This window comes from Nothoprocta perdicaria, unplaced genomic scaffold (assembly GCF_003342845.1).
Source record: "Nothoprocta perdicaria isolate Ctin4 unplaced genomic scaffold, notPer1 scaffold_129, whole genome shotgun sequence".
NCBI classification, from domain to species: Eukaryota; Metazoa; Chordata; class Aves; order Tinamiformes; family Tinamidae; genus Nothoprocta; species Nothoprocta perdicaria.
Window position 1 is genome coordinate 1120621 of NW_020454416.1, and position 20925 is coordinate 1141545.

The window sequence follows — 20925 nt, forward strand, 5'->3', positions numbered from 1 at the left end:
CTTTGAGAGCGAGGGCTCGTGCCACCCGGGAGCTGCTGCCAGCAGCAGAGCAACAGGCCGTACCTGGAGACAGGAGCCTCAAACAGGAACTGTGGGACAACGCGCTGCCCTCCACTCGTCCCGTGTGCATCCATCCTGTGGCTCCAACAGCTGCAACCCCGAGCGGTTCAGCCTGCCCCACTGCTGAAGCTGGTACCAAGCATGGCACCCAGCAGCACAGAGCAGCGCTCTGGACAGGGACTTAACAGAGCCTCCTTCAAGATTAATAACCTCTCCAATCCAATTAAAAATATAAAACCTGAATTGTTGTTTTGAGGTGACATTTTACTTCCTTTTCTACAGCCCCAGATCTATTTCATGGCTACTGCATTACTGGACACAAAATTCTACCAAATGTTACATCCTCTGTTGCTTATCCCAGGGAAGGATTTTAAATTAATTGGATGTGACATAAAAAGGCCCCTTCCCCAAAGCCAATTTGACAGACTTGACTCCATTCTGCTACAGACTTAAACCCGTGGAGCGATGCCAGCACCTCTAGGTGGTTCCTCCTATTGCCTCTTTTGCTTCTGCATCTCTCTCTCATCTGCCAAACCAAACGAGATAACAGCTCAATTGGATCAATTTACAATAGCTCAGCAAACAACCCTACCTTTTCGGTGCCATTTTATTGCTGACACCTAGCCTCAATCCGGAAGAGTCTCTGGAATCACAGAAATGTGAATGAAGCAAAACTATCCATGTAGAAATCCTGGCCTATCTGCGCAGGGATGGGGATTCAGCCCAGACCAAGCTGCCCGTGGATCCTGGGACAGGCACGATGGCACCTGTGAATCTCACAGGTCACAGCAGCAGAGGACGGGGAAGGCCCCAGTCCCCTTAAATCCACCTCTGCACTTCGATATATCGAAGTTACTAACTCTGGGTGGCTGATAGAGTGCGCCTGCGCGAGGATCTCCCTTCCCACGTGCAGGGTGCTCGGCTGCCAAAAGGCTGCGCTGCGTTAGCCTTCCTCAGCCCCCCTTCCCAACACATCTGCACTAAGCACAGCGGAGAGCTGAAGTAAATTGTTTGCTCTTGAGGTCGTTGTGCTCGTGCATGTGGAGATGCTCCTTTCCCTCCAGTCAGCAACTAATACAGGGAGACATAAGGGAAAAACAAAGCATCCCTACTTCATTCTGAGAGATCTGCTACCCTGGGGGAAGAAAAGGGAGGGGAGAGTTTGGACACATTTCATCATCTTTTTGGCCACTGTCCGGGCACCACAATTTCACGTTGTTCACTTTTCATTAAAATAAATAAATACAAATTAAAAAGTCTTGCTCTGCTGTAATGGCCCAGCCCAGCTACAGTCATAGCTCTAATGCAAATTGTATTTAACAGCCTAAATGAAGGGGACTTTCTTATCTTCCTCTCCGGGTCCACCACGGCTGTGCCAGCTGGAAAGCCTCCCCACATAGTATGTCCGAGCAGTCTCCTCACACAAGGAAGGCATTAACAGCACTGCAGATTCCGGGGAGGCAGGGAAGGGGAAAGAGGTCCAGCTTTGAAAGGAGATGGTCCCATTTCTAAAAGGACAGAGCAGCCGTCTCTGCTGGAGCCAGAAATACTGAAATTTACTTCAAACAGGAGATGAGAACTCTTCGTTTTAGGGTCTTTACAAGGCTACGTGATTTGCCTTCAGAAAGGAACATACAAAGATGGCTCAGAAAGGCTCCCTCATAAGTCTGAGCAAAGGAGAAGTGAAGGAGCCAGCACCAGCAGAACAGGATATCTCTGTCCTGGCACCTCAGCAGTGTGCAGTGTCCTTGCAACCCCTCGAGCTGCATTTGGGATTGGGCCCGACGCCTTTGCCCTTTACCCTAGGGCAAAATGAGTGAAGATGCCTGTGTCTACCCAGAGCAACAGAACTTAGCACAAACTGCACATGGACCAAGGGACACACAGGGTTTGTGAAGATGTCTTCTATAGACACAGAACTTTCTAAAGGCAACCACCACTGCAGTGCCTAAGAAAAGAGATTAATTAGTTAAAAGAAATGCTATGAAGAAAGGCACAAAAAGCTGGCGCCTGGCAAGTGATTATTACCCATTGAGCAACTAGTTCTAACCTGATCGTTATGGTCGGAATTCTGACAGCCACGGATTCAAGGTCAGAAGGGAACAGGGTGAATTTTCCTATACTGTCAGCAGTCATCAACTGAATCCATCGCTGTTACAATTCAGGCCAAATCCCTCCGCTTTAAAGAGGGGGGGGAAAAAAAGAAAAAAGAAAAAAAAGGAGCAAGGCAACATGCCTGTTACGCCTGGCAAAGTTATGCAACACTAATCCTTAATGATATTATTCTTCCATTGTAAGTTATATGCAGCTTAAGGTAAAGGGAAGTCATTCTAAGCTGTTAAGTTGACTCAATGTAATAAATTATATAATGATAGAAAATTCTGATTAAAACATTCCAGGACACTCCACATATGGATGGCTGGAAACTGCTTAGCCTTACAGTCTGCCTATTGGAACTGGAAAGAGGTATTTGGGAGCAAACCAATAATCACTCCTGGAAGGAAAAAAAAAACCTCAGCCTTCCAGCTTCCAGCAGGATTTACCACTCAATTATGCGCGACAGCTCCACACGTGCTGAGCAGACTCCTGGCTGGATTAAACCCACTCACTCATTTCCTGCCGCGCGCCTCGCTCCGTCCCTCCGCTGTGACGCAGGCTGCTGTCACCGCGCGCTCCGTGCGGGACCCACACTTCCTTCCCTGCACCAGGGAGCCACGGAGGCGGTGACTCAGAGGGCTGACTCGGGTCGAGAGGCTCGTGCGGCACCGCGGATCCGCCGCCCAAGGGAAGGCAGGGAAGGAGAAGGGGCAACGGGGCCAGCTCCGCTCCAGAGCCGCGCCGGGCTCCAGCCTGTGCAGCACGCACTCCTAAAACCAAATTGCACCCAGGCAGCCCTGCAGCTTTCCCATTCTAAGCACACAGCACCAACACTTGCTTCTAAATGCTAATAGTCTTATCTCAGATAAGCTCAAGGTAATAAAGCTGAAGCAAGAACAGGTCTAGCTCTTAGACAAGATCTTTTGGCAAAAAACGCAGTTGGAGGAAAGACTAAATATTTCCTTTATCTTAAGTTTGGTCACATAACTCTGTTGCTTTACCCCCTTTGGCAATTTGTTCCGAAACAGTACCGCATACGGAGGGTTGCCCACCACCAGCCTGGGCACAGAGCAAGCCGGGGGCTGCATCTGGAGGAAGCTCCTCTCGCTGCGCCCGGCTCCAAGATTCACCCTCATCTGTCTTGAGCAGAAGCTGCAAGAGTAACAAGCTGTGCTGGAGAGAGCAGGGAAAGAGATGGGGCGAGGTGGGGAAGAATAGCATGTTTCAGACCAGGCAACTCATCACAAACACTAATGGTATCTATTGAATATCAATTTCCCTGCAAGGGCACTAATGTGAAAAATTCCTGACTTCCCTCAGATTAGCTGGGATTGATGAGCAGAGCTGGAGGGGCTTAAACCCATCAGAATGTAACAGCACAGAGTTTAAAACACACCGCCTGTTAAGGGTGCAAAGCATTAATTTCTTCTCCCACTGAGGAAAAAGGGACAGGCTGCTCCCCAAAGCACCTCGCGAGCCGGGGAGCTTCTCGGCCAACTACCAGCACCAGCTGTGAGCCAAGGACAAAGCAGGAAAGAGAAACAACCCAAGATTGTGTTGGTCACACAGGCCTAGAGGCTTAATGCAAAAAGCAAAACAGAAGCCACAGCCGCACGCACGCACACCCCCAATGAGCCGACTGCAGTCACCGGAGCAGCTGCTCTGGAATTTAAATGGATAGGCACATTTCTTCTTCCCCCTCAAAACATTTTTTATTTAATGCTAGCCATCAGTAACCTTAGAGGATTTTCTTAGCTTTGTTGCTCTTCTTGTTTCTAGGAGACAGAACCTCAACCAGCTACTGAAGGAAAAAAAAAAAAAAAAAAAAAAAAAAAAAAAGAAGAAACCAAGAGGAAAGAGAGGCAGAGAAAAACAAGGGGAAACAAATCAGGGACAGAGCATCAGGCCTGCCACAAGAGGCCAAAAAAGCCCCTCCCCCTTTCCCCACAAAGCCCGCTCTGCTATACTCTGCATGATAAACCACCCTGACAGACACCAACTTAAGGAATTTGGGGTTTATTTCTCTTGTCAGTGTGGGCTGCACTGAGAACAGCTTCTTTCAGGAGACTCAGAGACACCACAAAGAAGAAAACCCAGAAAAGCAATGGTATTGCAAGACAGTAATAATAATTCAAGCAAACCAGAAGCCAGAATTAGATGCTGCTCGAAGAGCCCCTGAGCTCTAATGCTCCCTGGAGCCCCTGGAAGCCACCCGAAGGACCACGATGCAGGCAGGGGGCACGAGCCCAGGGTGCCAGCGTCAGGCTCCGTCCCCTACAGCAGCCGCACTCAAGAGGTGCCAGAGTACAGTAAATTGAAACAAACAGGAACAAAAATAAGCAATAAAATCAGCAAAGCCAAGGAAACAGCAATACTGCTATTCTTGCAAATCACACAGATGAGAAATTCACTGGAAGGAACCAAGGGGAAAAAAAGCAAAAAAAGGAAACATCAAAACAAATGAACTTGCAGTTTAATAAGATGAGCACCAGTCCCCTTCTCTGACTTCCTAACAAATGCTAGGTCAAACAGACACAAAGAGATTGACTTGACTGCAACAAATTACCTCAACAAATCATATCAGCATCACAAAGCAGACGACCTGTGGCACAAAACCAGCGAGTCAGATGAAACATTAAGTTGGTCAACACACATCTGGCATGTTCCAGGCCAGACCCTGTGGTGCTACCAACAAGCAAGAACAAGAAATCCTCTGCACAGCCCTAAGGGCCTACATAACCTTGTAATTACCCCAAAGAATGCCCAGGTGTCCTCTTGCTTGATTACATTGATGTTTGGTGCACACAGGCTCATCAGATGAGATTGCTATTAATTAGGCTATTTTATCTTTAGTTGTTCAAGAGCCCAAAGCACCTCAGCTTATTGCTCTTGCTTTCTTCTTTCTCTCCTTGCCCTCTTCAAGTGCAAATATGCTGCCAGAAGAGATGCAGAGGAAAAGGCAGCACACGTGGAAATACATTTGCCTGCCTCCAAAGAGTTCAAGCACAAAGGATGTGGTCAAGTACAGATGCAGATATCAAACTGTCTTCAATTTAACTTAAAAAAACTAAACAGTAATGAAGAGAAAAGCCTGGCAAGACTCAGCTGGACAAGCCCATCCCAACACACTGCTGAAAGCCTATGAGAGGGCAGGCAAACTGAGGTCTGCTCAGTGACAATCTCCTTCAGGGTGTTCTCAGAAGGACAGGTGAAGTCCCTGTGAAAGTTCTTTTCCTTTAATGTTGACCCAAACACTGCTATAGCTCCACATGGTAGCACACCAGAGCTCCTGAAGCCCAGAAACCTTCCTGGCTCCCCGGGGTTCCTTGCAAGAAAGGGCACGAACTGGGCAGAAGGCAACAGAAGGCAACAGGACAGCCCAAGCAGCCTGTAGTGATCGCAGCCTTAAGGCTTCCTTCATCAGATGAATCTTACCCAGCTGAGACTGCATCTCTACCCTGTTTGCTTTCTGGCTCAGACATCATAATCGTAATGACCGGTTCGTAGCTGCTGTGCAAAGTGCACTTCTACTCACAGAGCTCAGATTAAAGTGCTCATGGCTAGCAGGAGACTTACCTGGGTTTTTAGAACTAGGGAAGGGCAAAACACTTCTAGGCAGCTTTACCAACCGCACCTCTTATTTCAGCAACAAACACAGAATCCCTAAGTGTCATTAGCCTGTTTAAAAGGCCAGAATGTATTTAACACCTAGCTTAGACCAAGAGAAGGGAGAACTGAGAGGGATTTGATTAAAACCTGACAGGTAAAAGGCAACCTCTTCTCCAGGCCAATTAAATTAACATTGCTGAGTCTCATCATTCTCCCATGCTAAGGGACTAAGGAAAGGTAAACAGCCTCGCTATCACAGGCCACACTGAAAACACTCTGAATCTTTATGTTGATGCATCAGTCTTGGTTTATCTTAGCTTTGAAATTAGTGACTTACCCTGCTGGATAAGCAACAAGGCCAGTTCTGGGGTCGCAGGCTAATCCTCTGCCTCCTGACACGGTTATCCCCAGCACTTTTTCCAAGGTCACCTAAAAAGAAAATAGGAAGTATTGTGAGACCCGAGCGCTATCCAGAGGGGCCCACACATGGACGCCGACGGCTCTGCGAGGAGCCAGGGCTCGCAGTCATCACCTCCAAGCAGCCAGCAACAGGAGCGACGCTCCTCGCTGTTATCATCACCCTGCTGAGGCAGAGCAAGGAGGTGGTGCCGCCTCATGCCTTTGCCTATGGGAGCTGCCAAGCCCTGCCAAGGGGGAAAATCGCTGGGAAGAGCGAGCCCTGGGTGAGAAGCAGGGGTGCCCATTCCCTGCCCCGCGATTCCCACGTCCCAGCATATCCTTTCCTCCAGAGGGCTTCTCTGGAAGTCTTTGCAGACTGACCCGGTCTCTACCTTTGCCCTCCTGTGGTAGATGGTCCAGTCTGGTCTCCATCCCACACTCCTAGAAACTGAATGGCAATTTTTTTCCCCTGGAGTTCTTGAGCTGGGAGCCACATCCAGCAGAGTGCAGCCCTCCCGGGGATGCCAGGAGAGGAAGCAGTCACCTAACCAGGTGCACAAGCCCACACACCAACAGCCCATTGAAGAGATGGGAACTCAAAATATCCTTGTTTTCTCCCCCCGAGCAAAGACCTCACATATTTCAGGAAAGAAGGCAGAGTTGTGAAAGGCTGTTCGGAAGACACAGAAACTCATTCAGGCCAGCAAGAGGCTGGGAGAAGTTGATGGGGGGGTGGCAGGAGAGGACATTTTGTCAGGCAGACAAGCATGAGAATTCAGCAATTTCCCCGGGGCAGGAGGTTGCTGTGGGATTACACTGCACCAAATCCAGTCCACGGCATGAGAGGACTTGACCCCCAATAACTCTGTTCTCAGCCCTGGGGTTGTTCTGCCTGACACAAATTTATTCTCTTTATTCTTCCCACAGCTTGATTTTATTTACTGTATATTTTATGCATTCATTCCTCCTCAGTATTTGCGTTCCTGCCAAATTCATGGATTTTACTGGGTCACAATCTTCCGGGTTTAATTACCATCATCTAAGTTATACTTAGTTAGGGCCTGACAACATGGACACGGCACAAGTAGTTATTATTATAATGACTACTATCATTATTATTATCTGCCCTGAAGAGCAACATCTTATATCAAAACAGCGCATGGTGACCTGGACAGGGCAGCTTATACCGGCCCTCAAGAAACCAACACAGGGTGGAAGAAAACCGAGGTGTCCGTGGGCTCACAGCTGGGGTTCCTGGAGAAGGTGACAGAGGTGACACCACACACAGAGTCACCTCACATTGACAGGGCTCGGGCTGCACCCACTCGCAGTGGCAGGGCTGGCTGAGCTTCCCCATCGCCAGCCCAGGCTGGCTGCAGATCACTGGCACGGCAAGGAAAAGATGTCACACCCCAACCTCTGGGCAACTCAGCCCCTTACTCTTTGTTTCTCCTGCAGTAAAATGACCGGATGTTTTGAGACCATGAGAGAGAACAGAAAATTGTGGCCTTCCTTTGCAAAATGAATATCTCTCCAGAAATATGGGTATTTATAAAACTTCCTCTGGATTTTTCTTTACTGTAAGAACGTGCTATTAAAAATGCATCTACAAATCCACCAGCAAAGCGAGGAAACGGCTTTGTTTCAACTCAGTATTCCTAAAAACAAACAAAAAGGCCACAACACAGAGAGTGGCAGAGAGAGGGGAGACTACAAGGTACCAATTCTCCCGTGTTGGTTGCAAAGTTTCAGGACACATTTATATCCACACACAGGGATAAAGAAGAGCCCAGTGCTTGCCCTGCAGAGCTCAAACCGCAGAGCACAGTTCCCAAACCAAGCTAAAGGAGGTTAGAGCCCTGCAGAAGGGATGCTCCCCGCAGCGCAGGGGAAGCAGGAGACACGGGAGCCGCCGAGGGCTCCCACCCGGGTAGGGAGCCAGTTCTGCAGTCCTGTCGGCCCGGCCGTGCCGCGGGCAGCGCTCGGCGGCCGTTCAGCCGGCCCGGCCTGCACCGCACCGAGGATTCCCCTGCAAGGACGGAGCTCCGAACGGGATGGCTCCCTCCCATCCCGGGGACATGGCCGCTGGTCCCCTTGCACCGGCCCTGCCACAGCAGCTATCTCCACGTAAAGCAGAAAACCATTTGTAGACTTCTGTTCCCTGCTCACTAGGCTGGGGAACAGCCCAGGAAGGCGCAGGAAGCACCGAGCCAGGGCAAACAAAAACCTGCCTCTTTCACTGGCAACTAGAGCAGCCCCGCTGGGCCTCCTAAATCCATCCTCTCCTCAGCCTTGTGGGAAGGTCCCCCGATCGAGGAGCTTTTAAGAGGGAGGAAAACTGAACAGGGGCACCAACTCATTGGCAAGGGCACTGCCAGCCACCCTCAGCACCAGGGCACGCTCGGCCCATGCTTGTCCCACACTAATCCCATGCTCCGCCAAGGGCCTGCACCACTCTGCCATAAGACAGTACTCATGCTTATACCGGGAGCAGAGAGTCTACCTCTTTCCCATGGTGGTCAGCACACCACGAGTAGCCCCATCTTCTTGCTACACTGCGAGCATCTTCTGGAAATCATTAGAAAAGGGCTACAAGCATCGGCGTCACCCTGCCAGCACCGCGAGGGGCAGGGCTGCCCACAGCCCCCTGTGCCCAGAGACAGCAGCAGCTCTCTGGAAGGAGGCCCCGGGGGCAGCGGCGATGCCGTCCCGTCCCGCACCTGCACGGAGCAGCGGCCGCCTGCCCGCGCCGCAGAACAGCTAATCCCCGCGGAAAGGCTGCCCCGGAGAGCCCCCTGCCAACTCCATGTGCCCTTTCAGGCAGCGAGGCGTGCGAGCAGCTGCTCCCCGCTCAGAGAGGCGGCTTTTTGCCTGTTGGAGTTCTCTGCTATTTAGGGGCGGCTGAAAGACGAACCACAAGCGATGGTTTCCACGTGCCACGAACAGGACAGCACAGAAACCCTTCAGGGTCCATCTCAACATCCCCTATCCTGCTCTCCTCCTCCCTGCAAACACTCTCCTCCTGCCCCTGGTTTGCCTCCCTCTGGACCTGTCTGCACCAGGGACAGCGGGCAACACGGGGGCCTTGCACATGCAGCAGCTCTTCTTTAGAAACCAGCTTAAATACAACTGATTTAAGCACAGAAATGCAGTGGATACTTGCAATACTGGTGTGCACAACAACCTCCCAGGAAGGCAAAGTGCTAGCAGTGCACAGGGCTGCCGGTCTGAATGCCCAAACACGGAGAGCAAGAGGCACGGCGCTGCACCAAGGAAAACTGTGCGCGCTGAGTGGCCACGGCCACACCGGGCTCTGCGAGACCAGCCAGCCTGGAGCAGGCACCCGGATCCTGCTCCCAGCCACAGCCATAAGTGAGAAGTCTCAGGAAGGACAGTATCAAACTGATATTTCACATTCCTCATCTTGGATCAGCCCTGATGCTACTTGGTGAACCTCTTCCTGTGTCTGCTCTATCCTTTCTGAGATGAAAAAGGAGAAATACCAGGACGACACATTGCTTTAAAGATGTGGCATCACAGCTGCATATGCTGCAAAATAATATAGTTTTCTGCTTATCTCTCCATTCTTTTTCCTATTAATTCCTTACACTTATCCACCTGTCCACAAACAGGAAGCCAATGCTCACCCAGCTCAACGAAGTCGTGGTTAACAGTTCCAGCTGCTTTGTACATCGAAACTGATGCCCGGTTTTATCTTCCCTGCTCTCCTACAGAGAAAGGAATCCTGCTCTTCTTGAATCATCAGGTTGATTTCAGCTCCCTCCCTTCCCTTTGCATGTTGCTTTGTTTTTTTGTTTCTGCTATGTGAGCATTTATTTGCTAACAGCAGCATCCTCCAAAGGAGGCCTTGTAGCACAGCAGCTCTGCCCCAAAGCAGAAAGAAGGGCTCCTCCAGCCAGTGTCCACGTGGAAACAGGAGCTATTTTAAAAGCCCTCCCGTGGGCCAGGGTATAACACAGTTACCATCTGAACCCATTTAATTAACAGACATCATCAAGCCAGTACGGAGAGACGAGATATCCATCAGAAAGTCTCTATCATCCGGGTGCCCCCACCCTGCCGCGGCCCGCGCGTGGGCACCTGAGCCAGGTGTGTGCCGAGGCACGCGGCCCTGAGAAAGCAGCCGCTCCAGAAATCCCACGGGCTTCGGGGGGATTGCACAGGGAGCCCTGCGCAAGGCCTCCCGAGCCCACCACAGCGGCCAAACCAGCAGCTACCACCTTGTCTGAGCAGCAGCCACGTAATCATCTGCGCTTCAGCCTCAGGAAAAGGCGCTCTTAGGGCTAGACCCAAGAGAGACCCCAACACGCTCCGGCGCTGGCAATGCGCAGACACGCAGCTCCGAAGCCAGCCCAAGATTCACCAGAGCAGTGGCATTTCCATGCCCGATTCCCGGGATTCTGCTCCCAAGATGCGCAGCACTGCCGGGCGCTTCCAGGCGGCGAGGCCGGAGCCGCATCCTGAGCATGCACTGTAGCTGCACAGCGTGAGCATTTAAGAACCAGGCAGCTATTTCTTACATAAGTGAAACCTGATACCAAGTGCCAAATTTCACAGCTGGCCCTGTTTGTACATCTCGCTCGGAGCCCCGCTGCAGCACAGGCACGTTCAGCCCCGGGGAGCCGCGCATGCCTTGCGGGCTCTCATCTGCTGCCTGCACACGCTCTCTGATCTCCTGTTACCGCCGCAGAAAAGCGGCGGCTCCGCGTTGCGCGGCGGCTCCGCGTTGCGCGGCGGCTCCGCGCTCGGCACACGAGGCGCACAGCGCCAGCGGGAGCACCCGGCTCCGCTCCATGCGCTGTCAGCCTTCCCCTGCAGAGCCTTCATTTCGGGGGGTCTGCAGCACAGCTGTGAAATACTCACCACGCGCCTGAGCTTCACGTGCGAAGGCCTGGCTCAGGCCCAGGCTGTGCTGCCTGCTTGGGTTTTTGGACATTGAGGTTTTTGGGGAGGGGAGGGAAGGGAGAAGAGCCTCAAGGCGGGTGGATGGAATTAAGTGCAGACAACGCTGCACTCACAGAGCACTCAGACAGCAAAACCACTCCACTCCACAGTTGGTTTCTGTCGCTTACCCAAAGCCTCCCCCTCCTTTCTGTCTGTCTGCACATAAAGAATATGCATCCATTCTTAAAAAAATAAAACAAATGAGGCTTTTCTGTTCTGTCTTCTCTCTCACCTCCAGCCCGACTTGTCTGTCCCTTGGCATCCAGCGCCAGCAACTGTCTCGACAAGCCTGGAGACCAAAGGCCTTCCACCTGCGCAGGAACAGGCTTCAGCACATGGGCCCTCTGCCTTGACAGACCTTCTCCTCCTCCTCCTGCAATAAGGCCTGGTCACAGAGTCGCTGCAGCTCTCAGCAACTGCCTAACTGACCCTCTTGTTGCTACTCCAAGCCCCAGCTGCTTCCATGCAATCCATTACACAGACTGGAGGAACATGCAGAGGGGGAAAGGATTCAGAGCTGTGTCTGACCCAGAGATCAAGCCCTCATTTTATTCAGCTCAGAAAAACAGCCCTCAGAACATCTTCCACGAGGAGCCACTGCCATTCTCAGGCGAGCTGGGTTAGCAGAACAACCACAAAGCTCTTGTGCAACCTAAGTGATGACTGACACGGTGGCAGGGCGGCGAGGGTAGGTCCTGCCGTGCCTCCAGGCTGGGAATCGCCCGGGCGAGGCGTCAGGCTCCGCGCCCGGCAGAAACGCCGGGATGGGACGGGCCGGGGCAGATGGAAACACTAGCAGGGCCTTGGCAGGAGCTGCCTGGGCTCGTGCGTGGGCTGCGCACTCCAGAATCCAGCCCGGCACCAGCAGGGTGCGGGACACGGGCGGCCAGGAGAAGGGGCGCACGGGGAAGCTGGGGCTCCGCAGGCCGCCTCCCCGTGCTCCCTTCCCAGCTGCTCCCGGGCCAGCTCCAGCTGTCAGGCCCGAATTCCTGACCCAGCCCCCCAGCTGTCCGGGGCCACGTGCTGAATCGGCACTCTTCCTTTTTCCATGCACCTGGAGTGGGGCTGGTCCACAAAGGCCACGAACGCGCTCGCAGCCCCAGGGAGTGGGTGGATGACTGTTAGCAGCCCCCTCACCAGGGACCATAAGGAGCGAGCTTGGAGCAGACAGCGACCTGCATCTGCAGTCCTTCTGTGTCCTGCAGAAGGGGATAGAGAGGGTTAATCTCCCACCAGCTTCTGCAGTGTGAACTAGCTACCATTAAATCATTACCTTCTGTTTCTGCACTTAACACCAGCCCCATCCTGCAATCTTCCCTTCCCCACCCCCATGCCCACATCAAGGTCCAATTTCTTCCAAAATCCTGCAGGGATGAGGAAAGGCCCATGCAACCTTATTAACCCCGGCCAGAGACGCCACCAGCGGTGGGCTCTCCTCCGCCTGCCCTTCAGCTGCTACCCTCACCCTGCAGCCCCTAACTTGCCCTTTCTGGGGATCCCACAAACACTTCAGAATCTCGGGGCTTTCAGAGGTATCAAGAAAGGAGAAAAAAAAAAAAAAGAGGGAAAAAATAAAAAAGAATGAGTAACATCCAACAGGCTACAGGTTTGCTGGCACATAGAGTCAACCCTGATTTATTCCAGACCAGCATCTGCACATGGAGTCAATCAGACCAGCTCCATGGGCAGGCAAACCCTATGGGAAACAACAGGGAAAAGACGCATCCTGTGTGGGCAGGCTTCAAAGAAGCCATTCCTGGAGTTCTTGGGACCAAGACTTGTGCAGCATCACTTCATTACAAAGAGCAGATTTCTCCAATTTGCACACATGCCTTTTTTTCCTCCCCCTTAAGTAAAGACAGCACACTGGATATCAGACTTTAGGTAAGAGATGCCTTTGCCCTCCCACGCAGGCAATTTGTCCTGCGATTCTTGCTTCGGAGGGGAAAAAGGAGCCAATTCAACCTTCCCCCAGCACACAGAATTATCCATAAGAGGATTAGGTCCAAGGAAGGGCTTGCCATGCTCCTCCATCAATCTGTCCCAGCAGTGGAGACCAGAGGAAGCAACTCCTGCCTTGCTGGCCGTGGGCAGCAGCTCACGGTACCGCGTGGCGCCTCCCGCAACCGCCCGCACGGGGCCCAAGGAGAGGCAGGAAAAGTGCTCCAGTTGGGAAAGAAAGTTGGGAAAAAAAAAGTGAATGCAATTCCCCGGGGCAGCGTTTCAGTTACTCATATAAGGTTTGAAATGGAGCAGGAACAAATGGTTCTCTGAGCGTGAGGGTCACTGTTTATCACCGTTAATCATCGCTTCCCAGATAGGAAAGCTCCCTCCACGCTCATCTTCCCCCTCCGTTTCGCACAGGCTTTAGCGCTGCAGAGAAACGAGACAGGACGAGGGAAGGGAGCCAAAGAGGGACACGGGCAGCGCTGGCAGGATCCATCCCTGCCAAAGCCAGAGCTGGACCCGCTCCTGCAACGACCGCCAAGAGCTAAAGTCACGGCACCCGCTCCAAGGAAACTGGCAACTCCGCATAACTCCCGACTCCCGAGAGATTAAACACCCGCGCCTTAGCGCTGCCTTTCCAGCGCTGATACCGCCACGGTGAGCGGCTCCGTCCTAAATCACCTCACGCTGAACTCTATAAACAACCCATACGTTCAAACTAAACATGGACACAGGGCAGATACGCTGCAAGAAAGGGCCCGAGAGCCTTCCCTAGTTAACCCTGCAGAGGGAAAGCAGAGAAGTGGAGCTGCTGCATCCCAGCCCTCTGCACTAAGGGGCAAGGCAGCCTCTCCCAGCTCTAGCAGCCCATTCTGGCATAAAGGGACTATCACCTGGCCGAGCCTCCATCCGGGGGGCTTGAGGGGGGACCTGGAGATCAAACAAGAACGCAGGAACACAGAAGCCGGCACTAGGCAGGGTGAGGAAAAGGGTGAAGACAAGGGGTTTAATGAGCATGTGGCTGAGGAGACATGTGTTATTCATCTGTGATTTCCTTACTCATGTATAACATCCCGTGACAAATCAATTTGTTTTTATTCCTCATCACCATTTTATATGGCAGTTCTGTCTAAAAAGTTACCCTATGCCATGTCTAAGCTGCCCCTGTAAGTGCTGTCTCTATCCCCCCGGCCCTCCCCTTCTAGAGGCAACTTTGTGGGCGTCAGAGAAGGGTTCCCTTTGTGGGTTCCCTTTCCAGAGAAGAGAATGGCTCCCAGTACCGCTTTTAAGTCCCTGGGAAAGATTTTAATAGATTCTTTGTACATAAAAGCTGAATGCCTTGGGCAGTGGAGATACCTGCTCCCCAGTGGGTGGTCAGAGGGTTCATCTCTGAGCCCCAAAAGCTGCAGCCCCGGACACCTGAACGCCTCCAGGATGGGAAGTCTCGTCCTCCCTGTGTGCACCTCTCCAAACTGCTGGGATTCTGGGAGAATCCGCTGGGATTCCAGGGGGGAAAGCAAGTATTCCCTTCCTTGGGGGGGGGGAGGGGGGCAGAAAATGGTTTTGCTGTAAGCTGATTTAAATTACATAAAAAGCAATTAATCAGCAGCTTAAAAGATGCTCAAGTTGGAATAAATGCAGGAGCAAGGACAGAGTACACAGCATTTACCACACAGACGTCAGCCCTACAGAAGGGAGCAGAGATTAGTGCCCAGCCTTTGCAGAAAGGCTGCCGGGATGGTCCGTATTTATCATCTGTCCCACAGTAATTCCAGGGAGTCCTGAGGAGCACGGAGGCCTCCCGTGCCCACAGCAGGCAGCAACATGCCCTCGCACACAGCTGGCCATGCGAACAGACCAGACAGGACTGGGTGGCAAAACTCAGAAACGCAGAGGTAAAACGCTGTGGTCATGATCAAAAAACCCTAATAAAAATAAAAATAATAATAATAATAATAATAATAATAATAAATACATAAATAAATAAAAACCAAGCAGGATACTCAGAAGGAGGCGCCCAGGCCCCCCCACCACCCGCATGCGGCCCGGCCCGCCGAGCTCTCCACAATCCCCTCCTGCGCAGCCTGCCCTCTGCCCCAGCAATAAGCTCCTTACGGAAGAGCCTTTATCATCATCTGCCCTTTATGCACCCAAGAATTAGAGAGCTCTTCACATCTGTCATCAACACGCATACTCAGCACCCAGGAGATTCCTTTTGCCGCCCAGAAAGGAGCCGGAAACCTCCAGGAGCCGGGACACAGACGAACACGGGCCAAAGGTGCAGCGAGCCTGAAGGCAGCAGGAGCCCCCGTGTCCGTGGTGGGTCTCAGGTCCTTCCCTTTGCGGCTGGAAGCGCCTCGCTGGAGGCACCGCGTCCCAGCAAGGCAGCCAGAAACACCCAGGGGCTCTCCCGCCCTCCTGGACACACAGAGGAAAACACCACCAGGCAACAAACCACAGAGAAAAGATTAGGGAGATAACCACAAGTAATCTCGAACAAACCCATTAAATCATTTACTTATTCCACTTGGCCTTTTCCACAGGGTTTGCCTTAAATCAATTCTTCCTGGGATTGTTTTTCCCCCAGGCATCTTTTCTTTACTGAATAAAAGAAAATCTGTAAGCAAGAGGCACAACAGCCTACACAAGATGACTCGTTTTAGGAGTTTAAGGTGACTTACAAAAAGGAAAACTGAGGGGGCTGCCATTGATGTGACTGAAAGCCGTGAAACAACAGGCATGACACTGGAAAAGTGGACCTGCTGAGGCTCAGGAGCATGGGGAACTGGTAGAATTATCAGTAAAGTGATGCACACAGGAAGCAACCTTTATCCACAGGCTTAAAAACTGCTTTGTTTCTGTTACCACAGGCCTCTGCCACAGCTAAAGAGAAAAAAAAAAGTATCTCAACTACTATGACATCTTTCCAGCCGTGTTTTAGGACTTCAGGAAGCCCCAGCAAAGATTTCTGCTGGGGGAAAGAGGGAAGAAAAGCAAACCACACCACACCAGTCTTAGCAAAGAATAAAAAAATTAATATTCCTGATTGATAGTTTTCCAATCGATGGTTTGGGATATATTTACATACCCAGAAGGATTTACCTACCAGAATTCATCTTTCTAAGAAACACCTTTGAATGACAGGCAGTTCAGAAAGACCCGACCTGCTCCTAGGCATGCCTTTGGGCTTAAACAGAGGAGAAGCGGCGCACGCCCGAAGGACAGGCAGCAAGAGCAGGCAGCAAAGCCAGGCCAGGGCCATCCCCACCGACTGTCCTTTGCACCAGGGATGTCTCCAATGCTTGCCCTGCCCCAAGTGCCTTTTCCCCATGTTCTGCAGTCAGAGGCTGCCTGGAAGGCTGCTGGGCTCCTCGCTGCGGTGCAGGCAGCAGCCGCACACAGGCTTTGCTCGCGCTGCTCCACAGCGGCCGCGTGTGCCTGCGCCAAGCCAGGCCGGAATTCCTGCCACCGGCCGGGGAAGAGGGGCTGGATGGAGCGTCGCTCATGGTCTGGTGGAGCTGCAGGAATGCGACCGATGCTTCTGATTTTTGTTTTTCATATTGCAACACGGCAGAAAGCATTGTCCAGGGAGAATTGTTCCAGACCACTGAACCCTGAGAATGTACCCGTGTGTCGGCAATCTTGCTGCTTTCCTTCCATCAGCTGGCTCAAGGAAAGATTTCTACTTGCAAACCTCGTCCCTCGTACGTGCTGAAGCCTTCACACTTTGATACCTGCAATAAGGCAGCTACACGCACCCACATCCTGGGAGTATCCATTTACAAATTAGCCAGCGAGGAGCAAGCAGGTACAGTTCAAAGAGGCAATTAGCACCCGCCACGAGCAACGACTAAAACTGGCCATTCAGGGCTTATCGGCACCTTCTGCTATCTCTAGAGAGGTCACTTCCCACCATTTTTGCTTGTCGAGATAAAAATCTATCTGTGACGGAGAAGGCCGCAGGAACGGGCACAACCTGCTGCAGCAGCAGCCGGGCTGGCAGGGCCGAGCTCCCTGCCGAGCTGCTTCCCACAGGGCCGCCACGAAGCTGCTTTGCCCACAGGCGCTCCCTGGGAGAAGCCCCAAGCGAGTCCGTGAGCTCCAGGGGATGGCAGCCCCATCCAACACCCCATGAGGTGCCAGCACACAGCACCCCTCCTCACAACATGTTGTGCCTCCCCTGGGGCCCAACACCGTGACCAAGGCAAAGGGAAGCTTCCTGGGCTTCCTGCATCGCTCCTCTAAGGAGCTAGGGCAGGGAAATGCCTCTCAGAAGGGATTCAAGAAAACTCAGCAGCAGTTCTGGAGTCCCCAGGACCCAAGACGCTCTTGCAGAAGAAACCCCAAGGCCCTGGAGGATCAGGGCACTACAGGCCGAGCCCTGAAAGGCTCTTGAGAAGTGTTGCAGCACAGGGAGAGAAGACCAGAAGGAGCGCTCCCAACCGCAAGACCAGGAGCGCTCCCGACCCAAGTCCCCAACTCTTCATGCTCCTCCTTGGAGTCCATTCACACAGCATTTTGTTGTGTTGCCTTCAGGCACTTTCCGCATTTTTTGTCACTGAAGATGGAGCACAGGGAAGTCCTCTTGAGGCAGCTGTAAGGAAGGGAAGCCCTGGTGCTACCTCTTCCCCCTATTTATACCAACAACACTACTGCAACAGTTCAAATATATATTATATATATAGCTCTATGGCTTATTTCCAGGCAGAAGTAACTCAATGCTGGTGTACATATGTTTAGACCATAGCAGTTGGAAAGAATGTCCCATAAAGGCTATTACTCTGCTGTTCCATTCTGACTACCACAGACTACCCTTGCAGAAATACAAGCTGTGTTAGCAAAATAAAACCAAAGCAGAAAAATTTATGCCCCAAGAGGTGAAGCAAGGCACTTGTCACCTGCACAGTACTGACAGACCTTCAGTCTGGCCCCAACAGGTTGATAGCTGTAAATTAACAGCCAGCTCTTGTCATATCAAGATACAACGTCCAGCTGCCACGTAGATGTGGCCAGAGTGCGTGGCAGCGTCAGGGCAGACGCGCAACACCGGGTGCGTGCCAGCGGCCACTGGCAAGTTAAAGGAACCCCACGAGCCTAAGAGCCTGGCAGAGAGAAGCCAGCTCTGCAGGGCTCTCTGCAAGCCCTGCTCGTTCAGAAACATCAGCTTTGATGTGGCTGATGTTGGTGAATCACCCACAGCCCCATGTGCTGAGAAAGAGCAAGGGGGAAAGTGCAGGGCCATGGAACCACATCTCACCTGGAGCTGGGCACAGAGATCCTAAAGTCATGTTGCCGAGGGCCGTGCCCACCACAAACCTGCAGGATGCAAATCCCAGCGCTGGACGGGGATACGACGACCCCAGGGAGGCCAGCGCAGCCGCGTGCCGGGCAGCAGCCTGCGGCGGACGCGGTAGCTCCTAGATTCCCACCCCTGGGAGGCGATGGTCCATGGGCCAGGCCTGCTCCACAGGCGGCAACGACCACAGCTCTCACCAGAACAACCATTTCTTCCCAGAATGTAGCAAAACAACCTTTACACCATGCTTTCCCTGTGACAGCTAAGTACTGCATGGAAAAAAACAAGGTGTTGGGAAAGGCTTTTTTTTTCCCTCTCCCATGAATCCTCCTGTATGAGACTAATGAGGATCAAAGCATAATCAGCACTTTAGAAGTATCTAAAAAGGACACTTCATCTTTATGTGATGTGGAAAAGCCAATGACCAACATGTCAGAACTCCCCACGAGAACATCTCTCTGCTGCTGGGCTGCAGATAACCCAGCTCTATCCTTGCCACAAACCTGTTCACTACCTCAGGGAGGAAACTGCCCTTCCCAAACAGGCCAGGTCAGCACCACCAGGACTCCAGCCGAGGAGGGAGGAGGAAGTTCCATTTTTATATATTTAAATACATCTGTATGTAGGTGTTTTCATATATATATGTAGTTTGTGTATATATACATATATATGATAGACATGTGCGCGCGCACACACACACACACAGAGCGTCATGTGCTTGAAATGAATCCTACACAGGCTGACTCTTCAAGCGGCCAGAGGCAGTTACCTGAATAGCCACTGGGCAAAACGAGCTACTCGTGCTCACGCTACCTCACGTGAAATTAAGGTCATGCTTAAACACTTGCCAGAAAGGTGCCAGCGTTGCTCCCTTGCCATCCAACTCTAGCTTAACCCATCCAGGTCACCATGGCAGTAGGAGAGCAGCACAGAGGCTTGTGCAGCTACAGATGTTGCACATCTGCATGGTCACACTGCAAGCTGGCGGGGCGGGAGGCTGTAATTGACTGCACTCACAGGCACACTAAGAAAAGTAACATAGACCCAGCCAGAATTGACTATGTTCTTCCTATTAAGTTATTAAACACACCCAAAGAGAAACACTTAGAGCATCATGCCGCCAGGCCCCAGCGTTTACACGTGCTCCGCGACACAGCGTCCCGCTCGGCAGCCGCCCGCACAACTTCCCTACAAAGGCACCTACCCCGGAGCGCCCTGCGGAGCGGGAGGCCAGGCCCCACGCACGTCCCGCTTCCAGAGGGAGGGCCCCACGCTGCAGCCAGCCCTTCTCTGGCCTCCCCAGGTGAGAAAATTGCCCGCTCGGGGCTTTGGAAGCAACTGCACGCACAGTCCAGAGCGGCACCCATGAGAAGTACCCGCCAAGGCACCGGAGCAACAGCGCTGGATGTCACCTTGCCCCAGGTGGACGTCCCCAAGCCCAGCCGGCCTCCTGAGGAGCCCATGGGATCGGATGGCCCCAAGAGCCCCAGGGAAGCCACTCTGACCACAAGCCAACACGAGGGCCTTTCCAAACTTCTGTGCAGCAGCTTTGGGCTCAGCTGCTCGGCAGGAGGACCCCTGCGATGACATGCTGGTCCTCGGGACCGCCGCAGGGAGCCGGAGCGGGGAGCTGAGCAGCTGCCCTAAACCCGCGCTGCGCCACGCGGGCAGGTCCCGCCTGCTGCACGCGGAGAGGAAGAGGCAGAGAGCGGGCGCACAGGCGCTGCCTGCGCTCCCCAAGCACCCCGATGACGAGCCCCGGGCCCGCTGAGGGCACAGACGCTCCCATCGCTCCCACCCGTGGCGGCAGCGCCGGTGCCAGCGCCGCGGCAGCTCAGCTGGCAGGAGCGGGAGTCCTGCCTGGCCCAGCCGGGCTCTGCACGACGGGATCGTTCAGCTGGCTCTTGGACAGCGCGTCACGACGAGGACAGCTTGCCGAAGAAGCTCAACTTGCAGTTTTTCCCCTGTACAGGCAAGGCCTTGGCCAGCATCCCCTCACGCTCGCGCCCATACTGGGAACCTACAGACACCGTCCCTGTCCCCTCTGGCCCAGGACACGAGGGCTGCGGAAATGGAGCAGAGCCAAGGGCCGAATCAACCTGACACTGAGCAGAAAAAGCAGCCACCAAACACAGAGCAGGTCAGACACACTCCTTACACCCTCACTCTTGTTTCTGCAACCCCAGCAGAGCCCACAAACCCAAGCTCCTTTGCAGCAAGGGTGCCATTTTGATCACTGTGGCTTTATTTCTATTTTATTTTTATATTTTTGCTAATTAAAACATCACTAGCACAAGCACAGCTTCAGGGACAACAGCCCCTTCTGCTCTACTCAAAGGTGAGCAACAAAGTTCAAAGCCTTTTGAAGGGCTCAGGGGCTAGGGCTGCTCAGCACAGGACACTTGGGAGAGCAGCACTTCAGCACTGCCACTTGAAACACCGGCTGCTCGGGGCATTTGTTAACGCCACGGCTCTCCAAAGCGGTACAGCCCACCACAGTCTTCTCTCTTCCACAGGAAAAGTCTTTCTGTCTCCATGATGGGGAGGTTTCA

The 20925-nt window shown here is 52.7% G+C and overlaps 1 protein-coding gene across 2 annotated transcripts in view; it reads right to left on the reverse strand.

Annotated features, from left to right (window-relative positions):
* Nucleotides 1–20925, reverse strand: part of MAPKBP1 (mitogen-activated protein kinase binding protein 1) — an 85443-nt gene that overhangs the window by 57333 nt on the left and 7185 nt on the right. For both annotated transcript variants that reach the window (XM_026033425.1, XM_026033424.1), the window contains exon 2: nucleotides 6104–6195. In XM_026033425.1, the coding sequence (XP_025889210.1) occupies nucleotides 6104–6195 (92 nt within the window). The remainder of the gene's footprint in view (nucleotides 1–6103; nucleotides 6196–20925) is intronic.